Genomic DNA, 15,078 nt, shown 5'->3' on the forward strand with positions numbered 1-15,078 from the left:
CCCCCCCCCCCCAGTGGAGTGTCCTCTTTTTTTGAACGTTCAAATAGGGTAACCCTACATTATGGGCTGGGGGGGCAGAAGGGAGGGACCCCCACAGGGATGGAGGGGGAGGGAGGGCCAGGCCCATGGGTGGGCGTGGTCAGATCTCCCCAGGGGCGGGGCTTGGGCCTCTGCAGCGTCTGGGCGCCGGGGGGAGGCTGCAGTGGGGGCGGAGGGGAAGGAGACGCGCGAGCCCCGCCCCCGGCCGCTCGCTGTCAGCTGACGGGATCACGTGAGCGGCCGCGGCCCATGTGACCCGGCGGGGCCGCGCAGGGCAGAGCCGCAGGTCCCGCCATGGCGAGCCAGTCGCAGGGCATCCAGCAGCTGCTGCAGGCCGAGAAGCGCGCGGCCGAGAAGGTGGCCGAGGCCCGCAAGCGTGAGTGTCCCCGGGGGTGTCAGGCCCGGCCCCGCGGTGCCCGGGGGGGGGTCTCCCGGGAGCGGGCCCCGGGCCGGGCCCCAGACCTGGAGCCGGGGCCCGACGGGGCTGCCCGGGCGCTCTCCAGCCGGGCTGCCCGCATGCCCCGGGCCCCGGCCGGCGCGCGTCTGTCGGGGCGGCAGAGGGGCCTGGAGCGCTCCGGCTGGGGTCGGTGGGGGTCCCCGCCGCGCGAGCGGGGCGCCGGCTGCATGGGGGGCAGTGGGGCCACGGGAGATCTGCGGCGACCTGCCCTTCTGCGGAGGGGCCCTGCAGCCCCGCTTGCATTGGCCGCACGCTCCTCCTGGTGTGTGGCTGGCTCGCAAAGCCCGTCCGTTCGGGTCCGCTCCAGTCCCCGGCAGCGGCCTCCGGGTCTGGGTCTTGGGCCGCGGTCTCCTCCCAGGCTGAAGAGGGGATCGGTCGAAAACGGTGGTTCCCTCTCTGGCTTCCCCCGGGAACGGAGGGTGGGCCTAAAAATCTTCGCAGACTTCCTCCCTCTCCCAAGACCGTTTGCTGAGCCCAAAGCAGAGTGCGAGGTCCTGCGTACCGGGGACTTAGGAATGAGGCTGTGAGTCTGTCACGGAGGTCACAGAGTCTGGGACTTTCTGGGACTTCTGCAGCGCTTGGGCAGCTCCTGGGCCGGCCGCTGCTGGGGCAGTCTCCGGCCACCGCCCCCTCCCCCCAGAGCAACAGCAGTGTCCCCAGATGGTGCCCGCCCCAGAGCACCAGCCGTGTGCCCCTCCCTTCCCCAGAGCACCCATGGCACCTCTGGAGCCCCCCTCCGGAGCACCCAAGATTTAGTCAAGGGTCTATAGTAAAAGTCAAGGCCAGATCCTGGGCTCTGTATTTTTGTTTACTGTCTGTGACCTGTCTCTGACTTTTTTACTAAAAATACCCATGACTAAATCTTAGCCTTACTTAGGAGTAGGGCTGGTCAAGTTTTTAATGGCTAATTAGCTGACATCCCCCTCGGCTCATGGAACATATCTTGATTTGTGCAACTGTATCTGGTTGTACATATTTGCCAAATAGCTTATGGAAACCGATTTCAGCTGATGTGTTGCTTGCAAGCGTTTTGCTGGTCATGATGCGATTTGTCACCCAAATCATGTGGTATTGTTTCTGACTGGATAACTTTGGCTCTTTAAACAGGAGATTAGCAGCTGATGACTAACACTCTTTCTGGGACAAATTGTTGGACAAATAATCATTTTGGCATAATACATATAACTTTAGAGGTTTGTGAACATTTTCACAGACAAACTGGCCTCCCACATGTTTGTGAATAACAAACAATATGACCCCAGGAATAATATAGTAAAAGAAGTGAGGTTTTTACTCACGAAAGCTTATGCCCAAATAAATCTGTTAGTCTTTAAGGTGCCACCAGACTCCTTGTTGTTTTTGTAGATACAGACTAACAGTGCTACCCCTTGATACTTAAACTAGCTAGGTTATTTGTGGCAGGGAAAAAAATCAACTTTTCAGTGGCAAATAGGGAAATTTCCATGGCTGGCTGTGGCAGGAGGGTCTTATGCCATCAACTTCTGCAGGCTTTAAGGTTTCATTTATTAAAAAAAAAAAAGTGATTCCTATGTTTGAAAAAAATCTTGCAAATATGAACAGACTGTAAACTAATACAGTGCAGCTTTGAGTCTGCAGACAGGTGGCTCCAATATCCCTGCTGATGCTAATAGCTTTCTCGAGCAATAGCAGGATGAATTAAGAGAGTGGTCAGTTGTGTTGCTTTTCAGGACCCTTTGGACAGTGGTGAAACTGATCACTATTTCACACCGTTGCTACAGACCAAGTTAATCCACTTTCCATCGTCCTAGTGATGTGTACACGGGGTGTGTGTTACGTGGGTATAACTGTTGTTCAGGGGCGTGGATATTTCACACCCCCGGGGGATGTAGTTATACCAACCTAATGTCCTAGTGTAGATCAGGCTTAAGATCTGTGACTTGAGAGAAAAGTGTGTGCAGTGCAGTGTCTTATATTTTTTTAAATATATACACGCATATGTGGCTATGTTTTTGTTAGCGAGGACAAGGTCAAAGAAATGCACTTTGCACTTAAAGTGGAAGATGGCGAGGTTTGTGGTGGTCCTTAGTTCCCGTGGGAGTTCATTGCACAGTCTTGGGCAAGCCCTGAGAAGGCTTTGTCTCCTGGGTGGATGTATGGGAAAGAGGGGGTAGGTGACACTTCTCCCTTCCAGCAGCTGGGGAGGCATTGAAAGGCTTCAGAGTCATCAGGCAACTGTTCTACTAGCTAAAGATTAACATGAAAGATGGTGCCACCAATCAAGGCCCAGGTACTGCTCTCTTAGGAATTCCATCAACTGGGGGGCTGGACCAGTTTTATTAGCCAAATACTGGCCATAATTAGGTGGCTCCTCCATGTTTTATCTGCCTCTAGCTGGTAGGTTTACTCCCTTGGCTGCTGTTAATGAAAGGAACGTTGTATATGATGCTGACCACTTACATGGAGATTAAAGATGTGAGATCCTGGCCCCATCAAAGCCATTGACATAAGTGGCGCTAGGAATTCATCCATGGTCCCAGCCCTGAGGAGTTCAAGGTGTGTCCTATTTTTCAAGGCCGGTTTTAAGGACTGCCTCTGGCCTAGTAGCTTCCGCTTCTTACACTGTTGTGTGGGAAGTGGATTCCTTTAGTTCAGTTTAATTATAGAAAACTTGAAGGGGAAAGATTCATGTAATGGCTAACTCTCTTACGGCTGCTGCACATCTGTCTTGCGGCAAAACTAGGATAGCTTGACCTTTCTGCCATGCAGATTCACAGTGCTCTGAAGTGAGTTATATGCTTTCTGTAGCTGAGCCAGCGGCGGGGTGTTTTCTAGTAACATCTGCTGGGTTTGATGGCTATTTGTTCGTTATCCGAGCTCACCAGTTGGAGAGCATGACAACGGATCAGTGGCACACAAGTGCCCTTCAGGCGCTTTTTCCAGATCTTCAAAATACTGGTTATCTGTACAAACGTGGGAGGTTGGAGAGGGCATGCTACACATGGGTCTCCTGCAGTCTCTTCATAGCTTGCTATAATTGCAAATGCTACAGCAATTGTCGTGGGAGTCCGATAGCGTGGGGGGAAAGTGCTGTCACCAGTAAATCTGGCCTGGCTGTCTGGCGTCAATTGGTACTTAATAAGGCTCTTTCTTTGGAAACAGGAAAGAACCGGCGGCTGAAGCAGGCGAAAGAAGAAGCCCAGGAAGAGATTGAGCAGTACCGCCTCCAGAGGGAGAAGGAGTTCAAAGCCAAGGAAGCAGCTGTTAGTTTGTTAGATAATTTGCTGCCATCAAAATCAGCCGCCCGGCTCCATCAGTGTTACTTGCACTGAGATCTGCATGCGATGATGCGGTTAGATCTCTGGGAAAGCACGTTTGGCTTTTGCTCCTCTTGGCGGAACGCTCCACGTGGGGTGTTCTGTCCTTGAGCAGTTTCCTTTAATTGCTTCTCTGTGCAGCCAGAGGGCTTGGCTTGTATCAGCGGAAAGGAGCCGGGGCATCGGAAAAATGTTGTCGCATCTCGGAAGCTGGAATTTCTGCCTTAGCAGTAAAGCAGTTAATATTAACAAGATCATGCAACTGACCAATGCTCCTGTGGTCCCAGTCATAGAGTATAACGCTATAAGTTACTCGGACAACGTGCATTGTATGTATTAATGCTAGAAGTAGAGACAGTGCTCATCTCCCTGCTTCCCTTACCAAATCCAGTTCGTTCTCACAAATGCTGTTTGGTATAATGGTTCCTTGATAGAAGGCACTTGGGCCCCGGACGGTATTTAATGCTAAAGTTTGTCTGAAATACTGCCGGGGCCTGGATTACCCTCCCTTACTCCCATCTCCCAGTCGGGGACACTCACAACCAGCCTACAGGTCACACCCTGATGTGTCTGTGCTGGATAGCCCTGGTTCAGCAGCCTGTCTACAGCCCCAGCCTGGCTTCCACCAGCCTGGGCTACTACTTGCAGGGTGGCCCCAACAGACTCTTAGTCCACAGCTGGGAGGAAGATCTGTGCTCTGCAGTGTACAGCCTTCTCCTGGACAGTTCAGAGATAATAAGGTTCATTTGTTCCTCTAAAGAGACAAAAGCAGGTTACAGCTCAACTGGGCTAAATGCCCCCTTCCTTGCAAGGTTTAGAGTGTAAAAAAGAACAACCTCTGTCCATTGCTCCCTCTAACGCTCTCTCCCCCCACCATGTGCAGAATGAATTTTGGTATGTGCACCAATATGGAGGTGATGTGTGACATCACCTTCGTATTGATACACATAACAAAATTCATGTGGTGGGAGTGGGGCCGAGGGGTTTGGAGTGTGGGAGGGGGCTCGGCTGGGGCAGAGGGTTGGGGTGCAGGGGTGTGAGGGCTCCAGCTGGGGGTGCGGGCTCTGGGGTGGGGCTGGGGATGAGGTTTGGGGTGCAGAAGAGTGCTCCAGGGCTATGGTGTGGAGAGAGGTGCTGCTGTGGGGAGTCCTGGGCTCAGGGGGTGAGGCGCCTCTCCCCGCTGCGGCAGTTTCGGGGCTGGGGCCGCAGGATAGGCACCCCTCCCATGGCAGCTCTGGGTTCGGGCTGTGGGAGGGGCTCCATGGCAGGTTGGGGGCCAGGCTAGGTTCGGGCCGGGGGAGGGTAGCCCCTCCCCCGGGCACGGCAGGTTCCCTGAGCGCCTGTGCCGGCGCCAAGAAGGCTGCTGCGTGGCCACGCGGCTTACAGGGAATTTAGCCTATGTCCTATTGTTAATCATTTGTAAGTGATACTATGTAAAAGGAATAACGATAGAAAGGATTACAAGCAAATGAAAGTGAAAACATGCATCTGAAAGTCTAGAACTTAATCTAGCAAGTTACAGGCTTTGTTCAAAATAATTTCTCTCACCTATATTCAGTTCCCTGAGACTTCAAGCCCCCTTTTGCTTGAAGGACCCATCTTTCTTCACTTGCAAGAGCTGTTTCCTTGTGTTTGGCCAGTGCTCGATGCCGAAGGTGGTGTCTCTCCTTGCTTATATCATCCACAGTTCTGTGACTTTGTTTCAAGAGGCAGGATGACCTCATGCTGTTTTTTCCCTTCCTATGGGCTTCCCATCCCCCTGCTGGACCTCTGTGTAAATCAGGGGCAGGCAAACTTTTTGGCCTGAGGGCCACATCGGGTTTCTGAAATTGTATGGAGGGCCGGTTAGGGGAGGCTGTGCCTCCCCAAACAGCCAGGCATGGTCTGGCCCCTGCCCCCCTATCTGACTCCCCTGCTTTTCACCCCCTGACGTCCCCCCCGGGACTCCTGCCCCATCCACCCCCTCCCCACTCCCTGTCCCCTGACTGCCTCCCACCGCCCCATCCAAAACCCCCTCGCCTTCCTGACTGCTCTCCAGGACATCTGCCCCATCCAGCCACCCCTTCTCCCTGTCCCCTGACTGCCCCCGTCCCCCTCTCCTTCCTGAGTGCCCCCCCAGGACCCCTGCCTCCATTCACTGCCCTCTGACTGCCCTGTCCCCTATCCACCACCCCAAACTCCCCTGCCCTCTGTCCAACCTCTGCTTCCTGCCTACTTACCACGCTGCCTAGAGCGCTGGTGGTGCTACAGCCGTACCACCCAGAGCACCAGGACAGGCAGCCATGCTGCCCGGCTGGAGCCAGCCACGCCACCGTGCAGCACAGAGCACTGGGTCAGGCTGGGCTCTGCAGCTGCGCTGCCGCCCAGAGCGTTGCGCCGGCGGTGCAGTGAGCTGAGGCTGCGGGGGAGGGGGAACAGCAGGGATGGGGTTGGGGGCGAGCCTCCCGGGCCAGGAGCTCAGGGACCCAGCAGCAGGGTCCCGCGGGCTGTAGTTTGTCCACCTCTGATGTAAATGGAGCTTCCATTGTTTCTGGTCGCACCTTGCTTAATTTCCCTGTAGACAGGTAGATTGCTGCCATCCCTCATGTTTTGGGGAAATCTTTCTCTCCCTTTGGTCACAGGCTGGAAAGCCTAATTTCAACAAGTAGCCATAATGCCTTATGTAGTGTTTGTACATTCAGTTCACAATGATATTAATCACCAGGGTGTCATGGGCTTTCATAAAAGCCCTCACTCTATACCATTTTATAATACAGTAATGTTGTACGGAGTCAGTTGATTCAATTGTTCATCACTTGAGGTTCAGCCCCGCTGTCTTTATAGACAAGTAAACCTTTGCAATGGCTTCTTTGAAAAGTAAAACCAGACCAAGCTTTCTCTCCTGCTGGGTGTAGACTGATCCTGTCTTCTCCCCTTCTTGGTAGTGTGAGGTTTGCCTCCACCCCTTGTTAGCTTAATAGGTCTATCTACATGATATGTAAATACATTCTCATTGTTTTTCAAAGTGCTTTGCAAATAACTCCCAGGTGGGGAAAACTCTGTTCATTTCTCTAGTGCAGATCTATTTACCAACTCCCCTGGCATGCCTTGTTTAAACACACTTTAGTAATCATTCCAGCATATGTCCATAACTCTTAATACCCATCGCTTACGTGCATCACACACGAATACTAATGATCAGGATCAGGGAGTTATTAGTTTTCAAATGATACCTCAACCTGTCCCGTTTTGTAACGAGGTGACTACACTAGTGTGTAAATACAGGGGTGCTTAGTGTCACAGAGTTGGGGATTTTTGAAGAACATCGATGAATCTGAATTGCAGAAGTGCTTTACATCTTAAATTACATTGTTGGCAAAGGTCTTTGACATTTTTAGTCTGCAATTATTTTATTATTGCAGTAGTGCCTAGAGAGCCCTAAACTGGAATTGGGCTTCGTTGCTCAGATAGCGAGAGAGAGACCATCCTTGCCCCCAAAAGCTTAATTTAAATACGTAAGACAGTCTAAGGATGGGAGGGGAAAATAGAGGCACAGAGAAGTGACTTGCCCAAGCTCCCATGTTGGGTTATTGGCAGAGCTGGGAAGGGAACCCAGATCTCTCCTGGTTCCCAGTGCAGTCCATTAACCACGAGACGATGCACCGAAGGATGTAACCGTTCTGCCATTCTATATATACAACGGAGCACGACGTTTTGTTTGGTTGCCAAGTAACTCTTAGTGGGCTTCTCTCTTTCCCGTGTCTCTCTTAGGCTCTTGGCTCTCACGGCAGCTGCACCACAGAGGTCGAGAAGGAGACCCAGGTGAAGATGAGCGCAATCCAGGGCAACTTCCAGACGAACAGGGAGGAAGTGCTGAATAACCTGCTGAAGTTTGTGTACGACATCAAACCGGAAATCCATGTGAATTACCGCATCAATGGCTAGTGCAGGAGGAAGGAATGGGCCTCTGGAAGTGTTAGCAATAACAGCTACGCTTCAGATGAAGTGTACAGCCCTTAGTCATGCTATAGCTCTGTGTGCTTCTCGTAGAGGTGTTCCATTATTTCAGTAAGTTGTAGGCCCCTCTATCTTGGAGAGACTCTAGTTAACCTGTATATGGATTCAGAGCTTATCCAAAGATTTCATGGCCATGTCTCAAATATGCATGAAGTGTGATCTAGGTATTAAGGGGAACATTAACATTCTGTGCTTCTTGGTGGGTATTAAAAAAGCGGTTTTCTTTGCTCAAAAAAGGGGTGAGAGATGCAGGACAGGTTTAAATTGCAAGCCTCTGAGTCTGTACCTGTTAGAAAACACAGATCTGATGTCCTCCTAGAGTGGAGTTTGTCACTGTAGTGGTGTTGGTAACATTAAAATAGGGTTAAGCCCAGTAAGAAAAAAAACAAGTCTGGGTGTGCAGTACTGGGTAGTAGTCCTCAGGAGCTTGTGAATTACTGTCTTAAGACCCTCTCTATATTCTACTGTTAACTTGAATTAGAAGCCTGGCACTATGATATTCGAAAGTAAAGAATTTATTTAACTCTGGAGTCTCTTCAGTTGTTTCTTCTTTTTTCCCCCCCTAGCCTTTTACTTACTCTCTGTTACAGTAGCACCTAGTTGCTGTGTACACACATGGGTCCCTGCCCTGAGGAGCTAACAATCTAAACAAGACAGACAGGGTAGGAGGGAGAAACATCCTAAAGAGATGAAGCAACTTGCCTGAGCTCACACAGCAGGTCTGGGACAGAGCCTGGAATAAAACCCATGTTTCCACTAGACCACTATGCACCAGTGTTCCCCCAAAAAACGCCTGGAAAAAGTGTTTATTCCATGATCACTTGGCAAAAGGGAAGTTAGTCATTGTTTCCCACTGTAGTCTGGTAGTCAGACACATGAATGCACTAATTAGCCTCCCTTTCTTCATACTCCGTACTGATCTCGGCTGTACTGTAATACCCAGGTCATACTGTTTTAGGCAGCATCCTTCTGAGTTTAAGAACAGCGTGGGACAAAATATTAGTCTTTTTGGTTGTCTCCTGACTCCTAAAGAAATCTAAGTGCATCAGACCCCATTTAGATAGAGGCTTCTTGTTTTGGCCTCATCTCTCCATTAATTGGGGTGGTGATAATCCCTAATCTTGATAAAAGCTCTGTAAAGGGTGAGTGAGGGAGACCAGTCAGGCAAGGGCTGCTTTTATGGATAGTGGCTCTATAATTAAAATAAGAAATATTCTACTTGATGCAAAACTGTTGCATGGTAGCGGACCAGAAATAACCCCCTACACTCGTCTAGCATTGTTTGTCAGAGGGTCTAAAAACTCCTACCTCACAAGGGTGCTTTGATAGCGGTTAGGAGAGAGCATCAACCCTACCTTGTTGAATGAGGTAACCAATGCACACAGGGACTTGCCCAAGGTCATGTGATGCAACGAGAGAGCAGATATTGCTGCCTTGCCAGTCTTAATCGCTAAGCTAAATTCTCATCAAATATCTCCTTAAGGGAAGACCCTCTTCAGAAAATCAAGCTCTTAAACTGGCTATGAAATTGAAACAAGCCCTACTTGTGTTACATTGCAGTGGGCCTAGAAAGAACCAGGGCCGTATGATGCCTAGAATTACTTAAGCCTCTCTTAGAGCCAGCTCCACGGGACTATAAATAAACCATATCAATGGCTGGACAGGTGCCAGCTGACTTTTCTTCCCCTCCCCTCCCCCCCCAGGGGAAAGGTGCTTGACCCCTAGATTTAATCCATTTGTGTTGAAGCATTTGGTGCTGCTGTTGCAATGGATGATGCAGTTTTGTATCCTTCATAGAACATTCGGCTAGCTCAACGCTGCAGTATGTACCTGTTATCTGTGGTTTCTCTTCTCCAGTAGACAGAGACACCCGCCCCCCTCCACACACACACTTGTCAGTCTGAGAAACGATGGAACTCTTGCTGTACTAGTCTGGAAGCACCTCATTGTTAATGTCTAAGTGCCCAGAGCTGCTTGGTCACGCTGGCTTTTCCTCATTCATCCTCTAGATTGGGGTGGATTATTTTCTGTTCTGCTCCAGAATTCCTCTTTGGCTGGAAATGTAAAGATTTCAGCCCCATAGCTCATGCTGAGGTTTTAATGCTTTTTAAGAATGCCAGCAGCCTTTTGCTTTTCTACCTATTAGCAGGCTGTTCCTACAAAGTCTTATTACAAGAATTATCTGCCTGCGCAAATGTGCACAGGGGCAAATCTCTCCAGTTTTTGCTCTCCAGCCAGGGTTGCTTTGTTTGCAATGCAGAGGATTCCTTTGGAATGAAAGATGCATAAACCTTATCCCAATCCACTGTGGGGAAAGGACACCTAGTGCAATTATTGTTCACAAACTAGATTTCACATGTTTCATCTTAAAATTAGACTGCCCGCTAGTAAAGATACTACAGGTTGCAATTTTCTGCAGCCAGGGGCATACATTAGACAAAAGGTCTTTCAGTTCTCAGATCGGATTCATCTAAAATTCCACCTTCTCCCTAATGACTACTTGATGAATACAGGTGTAGCCTACACCAGCTGCTAACACAGTGTTTGAGAGCAAAGTCTACCTTTCAGTGCTCTACAGCGGTGGCAGATGGCAAATAATAAAGCTGTGTGTGACGGGCTATAAACTGAGCTCAGGTAGTGGTTGAAATCCTGTTAATTCTAATAGCGATTGCATGCCCAGATCAAGAGCAGTAGTTTTTGTTTGTTTTTAATAGACTCTTCTATGGTGCCTCTCACTGTGGTATTTGAGCACGTCACAAGCATTAATAAATAGCTGCATGGTATTTCTCAGATGAGGAAACCGAGACCCAGGGAAATTAAGGTCATAAAGTCTGTAGCAGAGCTTGGGAACAGAACCCACCCCACCTGCCGTCTGCTTGTCCAACATCCCTTTCATATGTCTTATTTATGCTTCAGCAATTAAACACACAAGCTGAAACTCCACCCTTTATTATTTGTCTTGTAGCTCCTAGGAGCCCCCATCGCAGACCAGGACCCCATGGTGCTAGGTGCTGTACAAACAGAACAGGATGGTCCCTGCACCAAAGAGCTTGCAGTCTAAGAACAGTTTAATCGTGTGTGTGTCTGTCTACATAAGCGTGAAGAACCAGTTTCACATGCATAGGTAATAGCATGGAGTGAGCCCAAATCAGCCCTGCTGTGAGTTAGTGACCTTAGTTCAGTGTGCACAAGGTTACTCGGTTTGCGGACACCTTGCCTTCCATATTCAGTCAACGCACCGCCTTGTTCTAGCGCACTTGTTACACAGTAGGCTGGTTAGAGGGAACGGGCAGTATTTTCTGCCCAGTTGCCAGGCAGCAAGAGGAAAGTTCAGTCTCCTCTCCTCCTCCCCCGGCCCCCCAACATCAGCTCACTCTCATCTCTGTAAGTGTCACTTTGGCCAAGTGTCAGTCTTCATCTGTCACTGATCTAGTGGTGCTGGGAAATTCTGCATTTGGGCCTTTGTTCGGAGGCGCTTCTGCACTCGATAAGCCTGGGCGAAGGAAGTCCCTGGCAGCGGTGGTTCCTTGGATCCTGATTCTCTTTCCCCTTACACCCATGTTGCACTAATGTCAGTGCTTCTGATTTACACCAGTGTGAGGATAATCAGGCCTCTGTTTTGGAGCGGGGAGGGAATTGACTGCAAATGGAGGGCAATAGGCTGAATTCCTGTGGCTACTATGGATAGAGGACTTTCTGGACAAGAGCGCTGGCACGTTCTTATACTGTGCTCTGTGCTGCTCAAAACACAACTAAAGACCAAAGACCTGGTTTGCAGGGATAACTCGGGGCAACGAGAACGGCAAGATGCTCAGCAATTCAGAAACGTCAGGATCCAGCCCCAAGAGCTACAATTAATATTTGCAAATTGTGCGAAGTACCCTACAAACGCACAGTAAGGGATAGTGCCTGGATTCATAGTTTATATAACCTGCTTGGGGTGTGTGTGACCACAGAGGACGCGAGTCTCTTACAGCCCAAGTTAAGGAAAGGTGACCTTTTAGCTCTGGAGGTCCCAGGTCAGTCCCCAGTGTGGCAGCCAAGTAGACAAGATAGGGAAAGGGATACAACCCAGAGAGCAAACTGATGGTTTGCAGCACGGCACTTTATGATCAGGATAAAGACTGTCCCTACCCTAAATCACTTACAATCTAGGTTACATGGGACACCGCGAGAAGGGGCATGGCAGCTGGGAAGGAAGTTTACACAGAAGATGAAATAGTGGCGCTTTCTGCAAAGTGGTCATTGGGTGTGTTTCTTTTAATTAGATGTATTAAGTTACCATAGGATGTGGAGGCATACGCTTTTGTTTCATCACCATGGTTAGAGATGCAACTCGTTGAAAATGGTAAATATTAGGTGTGAACATTTTTTAAAAGCCTAATGTTTTATTTTGTTTTTGAAATTTTCCACAGCCGTTTTCTGTAATTTTTTTTTAACACCCACCCACTCAAAGTGCCTTTTTTTTCAGTTTTGAGGGAAATTTTTTTATCCCATTTTTCTCCTTCCTTCCTTTTTCCTTTTCCAGTGACAAAATGGAAGAGAAAGGGGAAAAACGGGAGACAGAGGAGGAAAAGAAATCAGAAATGTTTTCTTTTAAAAAAACCACATATTTTGCAAAAATTGTCATTGAGTCGAAAAAGCTAGTTTTCATCAACAAAAAATTTCAGCCTGATCTAGGTGGAAAGTTTGGGGCGAGAACTTGACTTTGTGACCGCCCCTGAACACAGAGCAGAGATTTTAATTGTGCTGCCTGAAATGATGTACAGGTCTCGTTGTTGTTTTTTTCCCCCCCTAGTGATCGTCAGGTTCTAAATTAATGCATCATTTGTAGGAGTAGTTCAGGTTATTCGAATGTTCACTAGCTTTTGCTTGTCAGTATTGAATTGCAACTGCCATTGTTCTTCCCATTCACCTCCGTAGGTGAGATCCCTCTCATGGTCTCTAGCGTGAACTGACCTAAATGATTTTGAGTCCTCTGCAAATGTTGACACCTCACGGCTCAACCCATTTTCCAGATCACTGATAAATATATTGAACAGCATCAGTCCTGTTTATTGCTAAACTTTTGCCAGGATGACATTTGAACAGTTTTTCCTTTTTTGTTTCTTAGATTCTCCCCCCTCTCCCCCACATTTTATGATTTCATTATGAATTCTACCAGTAATTCATAACAAATGGTAAAGATCCTCAGCTGGAAGATCTGCCTTTTACCGCAGCTGAGAATCTGGCCTAAAATGTTAAGGAAAAAGAATATCAATGCCTCCCCCTCCTCCCCTCCCCCCCATAACAATGGTTTGAAAGACAATCCCTCAAAACACCTTCTGAAAAGAAAGAACACTTTTTTTTTAACTTAATCTCATGCAGTAAATATGGTTGCTTAGACTGGCTTGAGAATAATTAAATAGATATTAAATTACATTCAGCTACCTCAAAATATCTACCAAGGAATCTGTTGGATCAATACCAGAGCTGTTAGCCAGACTGAAAACTGCTAGCTTCCTTAGTTTTAATTTGAGATGCAAGAAAGGGTTTTTGCATTACCATAACCAAAAAATAATTTACCTCATCTGGGCAGGAAATAAGACTTGGGTAGAAAAAGCAAGAGGTGCACATTCCCCATTAAGCAAGATCAATTTTTGATCTCAAATGTATAATTTGAGAAACATCTTGAAATATAATTAACCCTAATGGCTCCCGATCCTCAACACTGGACCGGAGAGAGAGAGAGTGTATATTGTGAGAGAAGATACAAAGGAAGATTTGATACTGGTATGAGGATCCCCAGGGCTTCTAGGGTCCTTTCTGCTTTAGAGCTGTGCATGCCTTCGGAGACTTTGTTATAATTTCTCAAATAGCCTCCATGCGGAGCCTAAGCATTTCAATTTCCTTATTTGTGACTTCAGGGCCTTTTAGGCTAGTAGTTTCCTCATTTTTTTGCCAGTTGCTTTTCTAAAGTAACAGGAGTTGGCACTGGCGATCTCTAGGGGGGAAAGGCTACACAGGAGCAGGAGACGTGATGCTTAGGAACCACTAGGCTCTGGCAGCCCCGTCACTCCAGGTGGATGCACAAAATGACAGATGCACGAGCTGCAGCCCACTCCAACTTACCTGCAGAAAAGCAGCTGGAGTCTTTTCCCCCTCCCTGCTTGCACAACAGACCCACTAGATTTAAGGCTCCTCTGGATCCATGGAAGGGGCTGGCAGGATTTGCCCCTCTGCTAAATCTCTGGTCCCTTTGAAATCCACTGGAATTTTGGCACTTAGAATCATAGAATCTAAGGGTTGGAAGAGAACTCAGGAGGTCATCTAGTCCAACCCCCTGCTCAAAGCAGGACCAACACCAACTAAATCATCCCAGCCAGGGCTTTGTATCAAGGGGGCCGGGCTTTGGCTCTGAGATCAGCTCCCAAAGGTAATTTTTGCTCAAGAGTACCAGAGTTTATGCACTGTAGCTAATCAGAAAGCTAGCAGCCAGAGCGATTCAGTGTCATTTTTATTACCCCCATCTGTGGTTTGCCACAGGCCGTTTTTAATAACCTGCGTTCAGTATCCTTTCTAAACACCAGGCCACTGTTCTATTGCCATGCCTGGATCCTTAGCTAGGGGAGAAGAGAAGGAAGATGCAGTTACTCGTTCTGATGCAATGCCTATGCAATTGCATCCTGAGCATTACCTACCTGTGTTTGTAGAGGGGAGATGATACGGTGTGCTAATGAGAACAGAGAGACAGCCTGCAGTGGCCAATGCAATAAGGCCCCATGTGGATAAGCAGCTATGAAGTCAAAGCTGTTCCTGTGTTTCAATGAACACATTGCCTAGTAATGGTCAGAGTAAACCAAACGAGAAATTCCAGGCTAGATGAGAATCACCGGGGGAGTATGTGCAGTAAGTGGAGCTAATCTTTTTTTTATTTTAGTCACCATTCGCTAGTATAAACAAGTGTGCTACGATCCTGGACCAGATCTGTCTCATGCCTCCCCGGAACCACTTGCGATTGCTTGTTTCTGGTGTGTCCCAATTCTATGGCAACATCCTGACTACAGACAGTGTAAAATGAACCTTCTCCCTTCCCACCCCACCCCTTTGCTTGGGGGAAGCTGTAATCCCGGTGTTGCGTGTTACACAATGGAGAGCACACTATGGCGTGACTCCCTCTGATTTTATGGCTGATCCTGTCTCATTTCTCTGGGAGAAGCTGGGCTGGATGCAGCAGGTAGGGAAATGGTACAGCGTGTGTCCTTTGGGTCAGCTGACTGTGCAGCCTCATGTTTTGAATCAGCTGTGAGT

The 15,078-nt window shown here is 48.6% G+C and overlaps 1 protein-coding gene across 1 annotated transcript; it reads left to right on the plus strand.

Annotated features, from left to right (window-relative positions):
- Positions 1-270: 270 nt before the first annotated feature.
- ATP6V1G1 (ATPase H+ transporting V1 subunit G1) lies at positions 271-8,316 on the plus strand. The gene is made up of 3 exons (XM_024206060.2): positions 271-415; positions 3,638-3,738; positions 7,543-8,316. Exons 1-3 carry the CDS (start codon positions 334-336, stop codon positions 7,714-7,716), a joined length of 357 nt encoding a protein of 118 aa, XP_024061828.1. The 5' UTR covers positions 271-333; the 3' UTR covers positions 7,717-8,316.
- Positions 8,317-15,078: the final 6,762 nt, after the last annotated feature.

The sequence above is a fragment of the Terrapene carolina genome, unplaced genomic scaffold, assembly GCF_002925995.2.
Source record: "Terrapene carolina triunguis isolate 2854851 unplaced genomic scaffold, T_m_triunguis-2.0 Scaffold238, whole genome shotgun sequence".
Taxonomy (NCBI): Eukaryota; Metazoa; Chordata; order Testudines; family Emydidae; genus Terrapene; species Terrapene triunguis.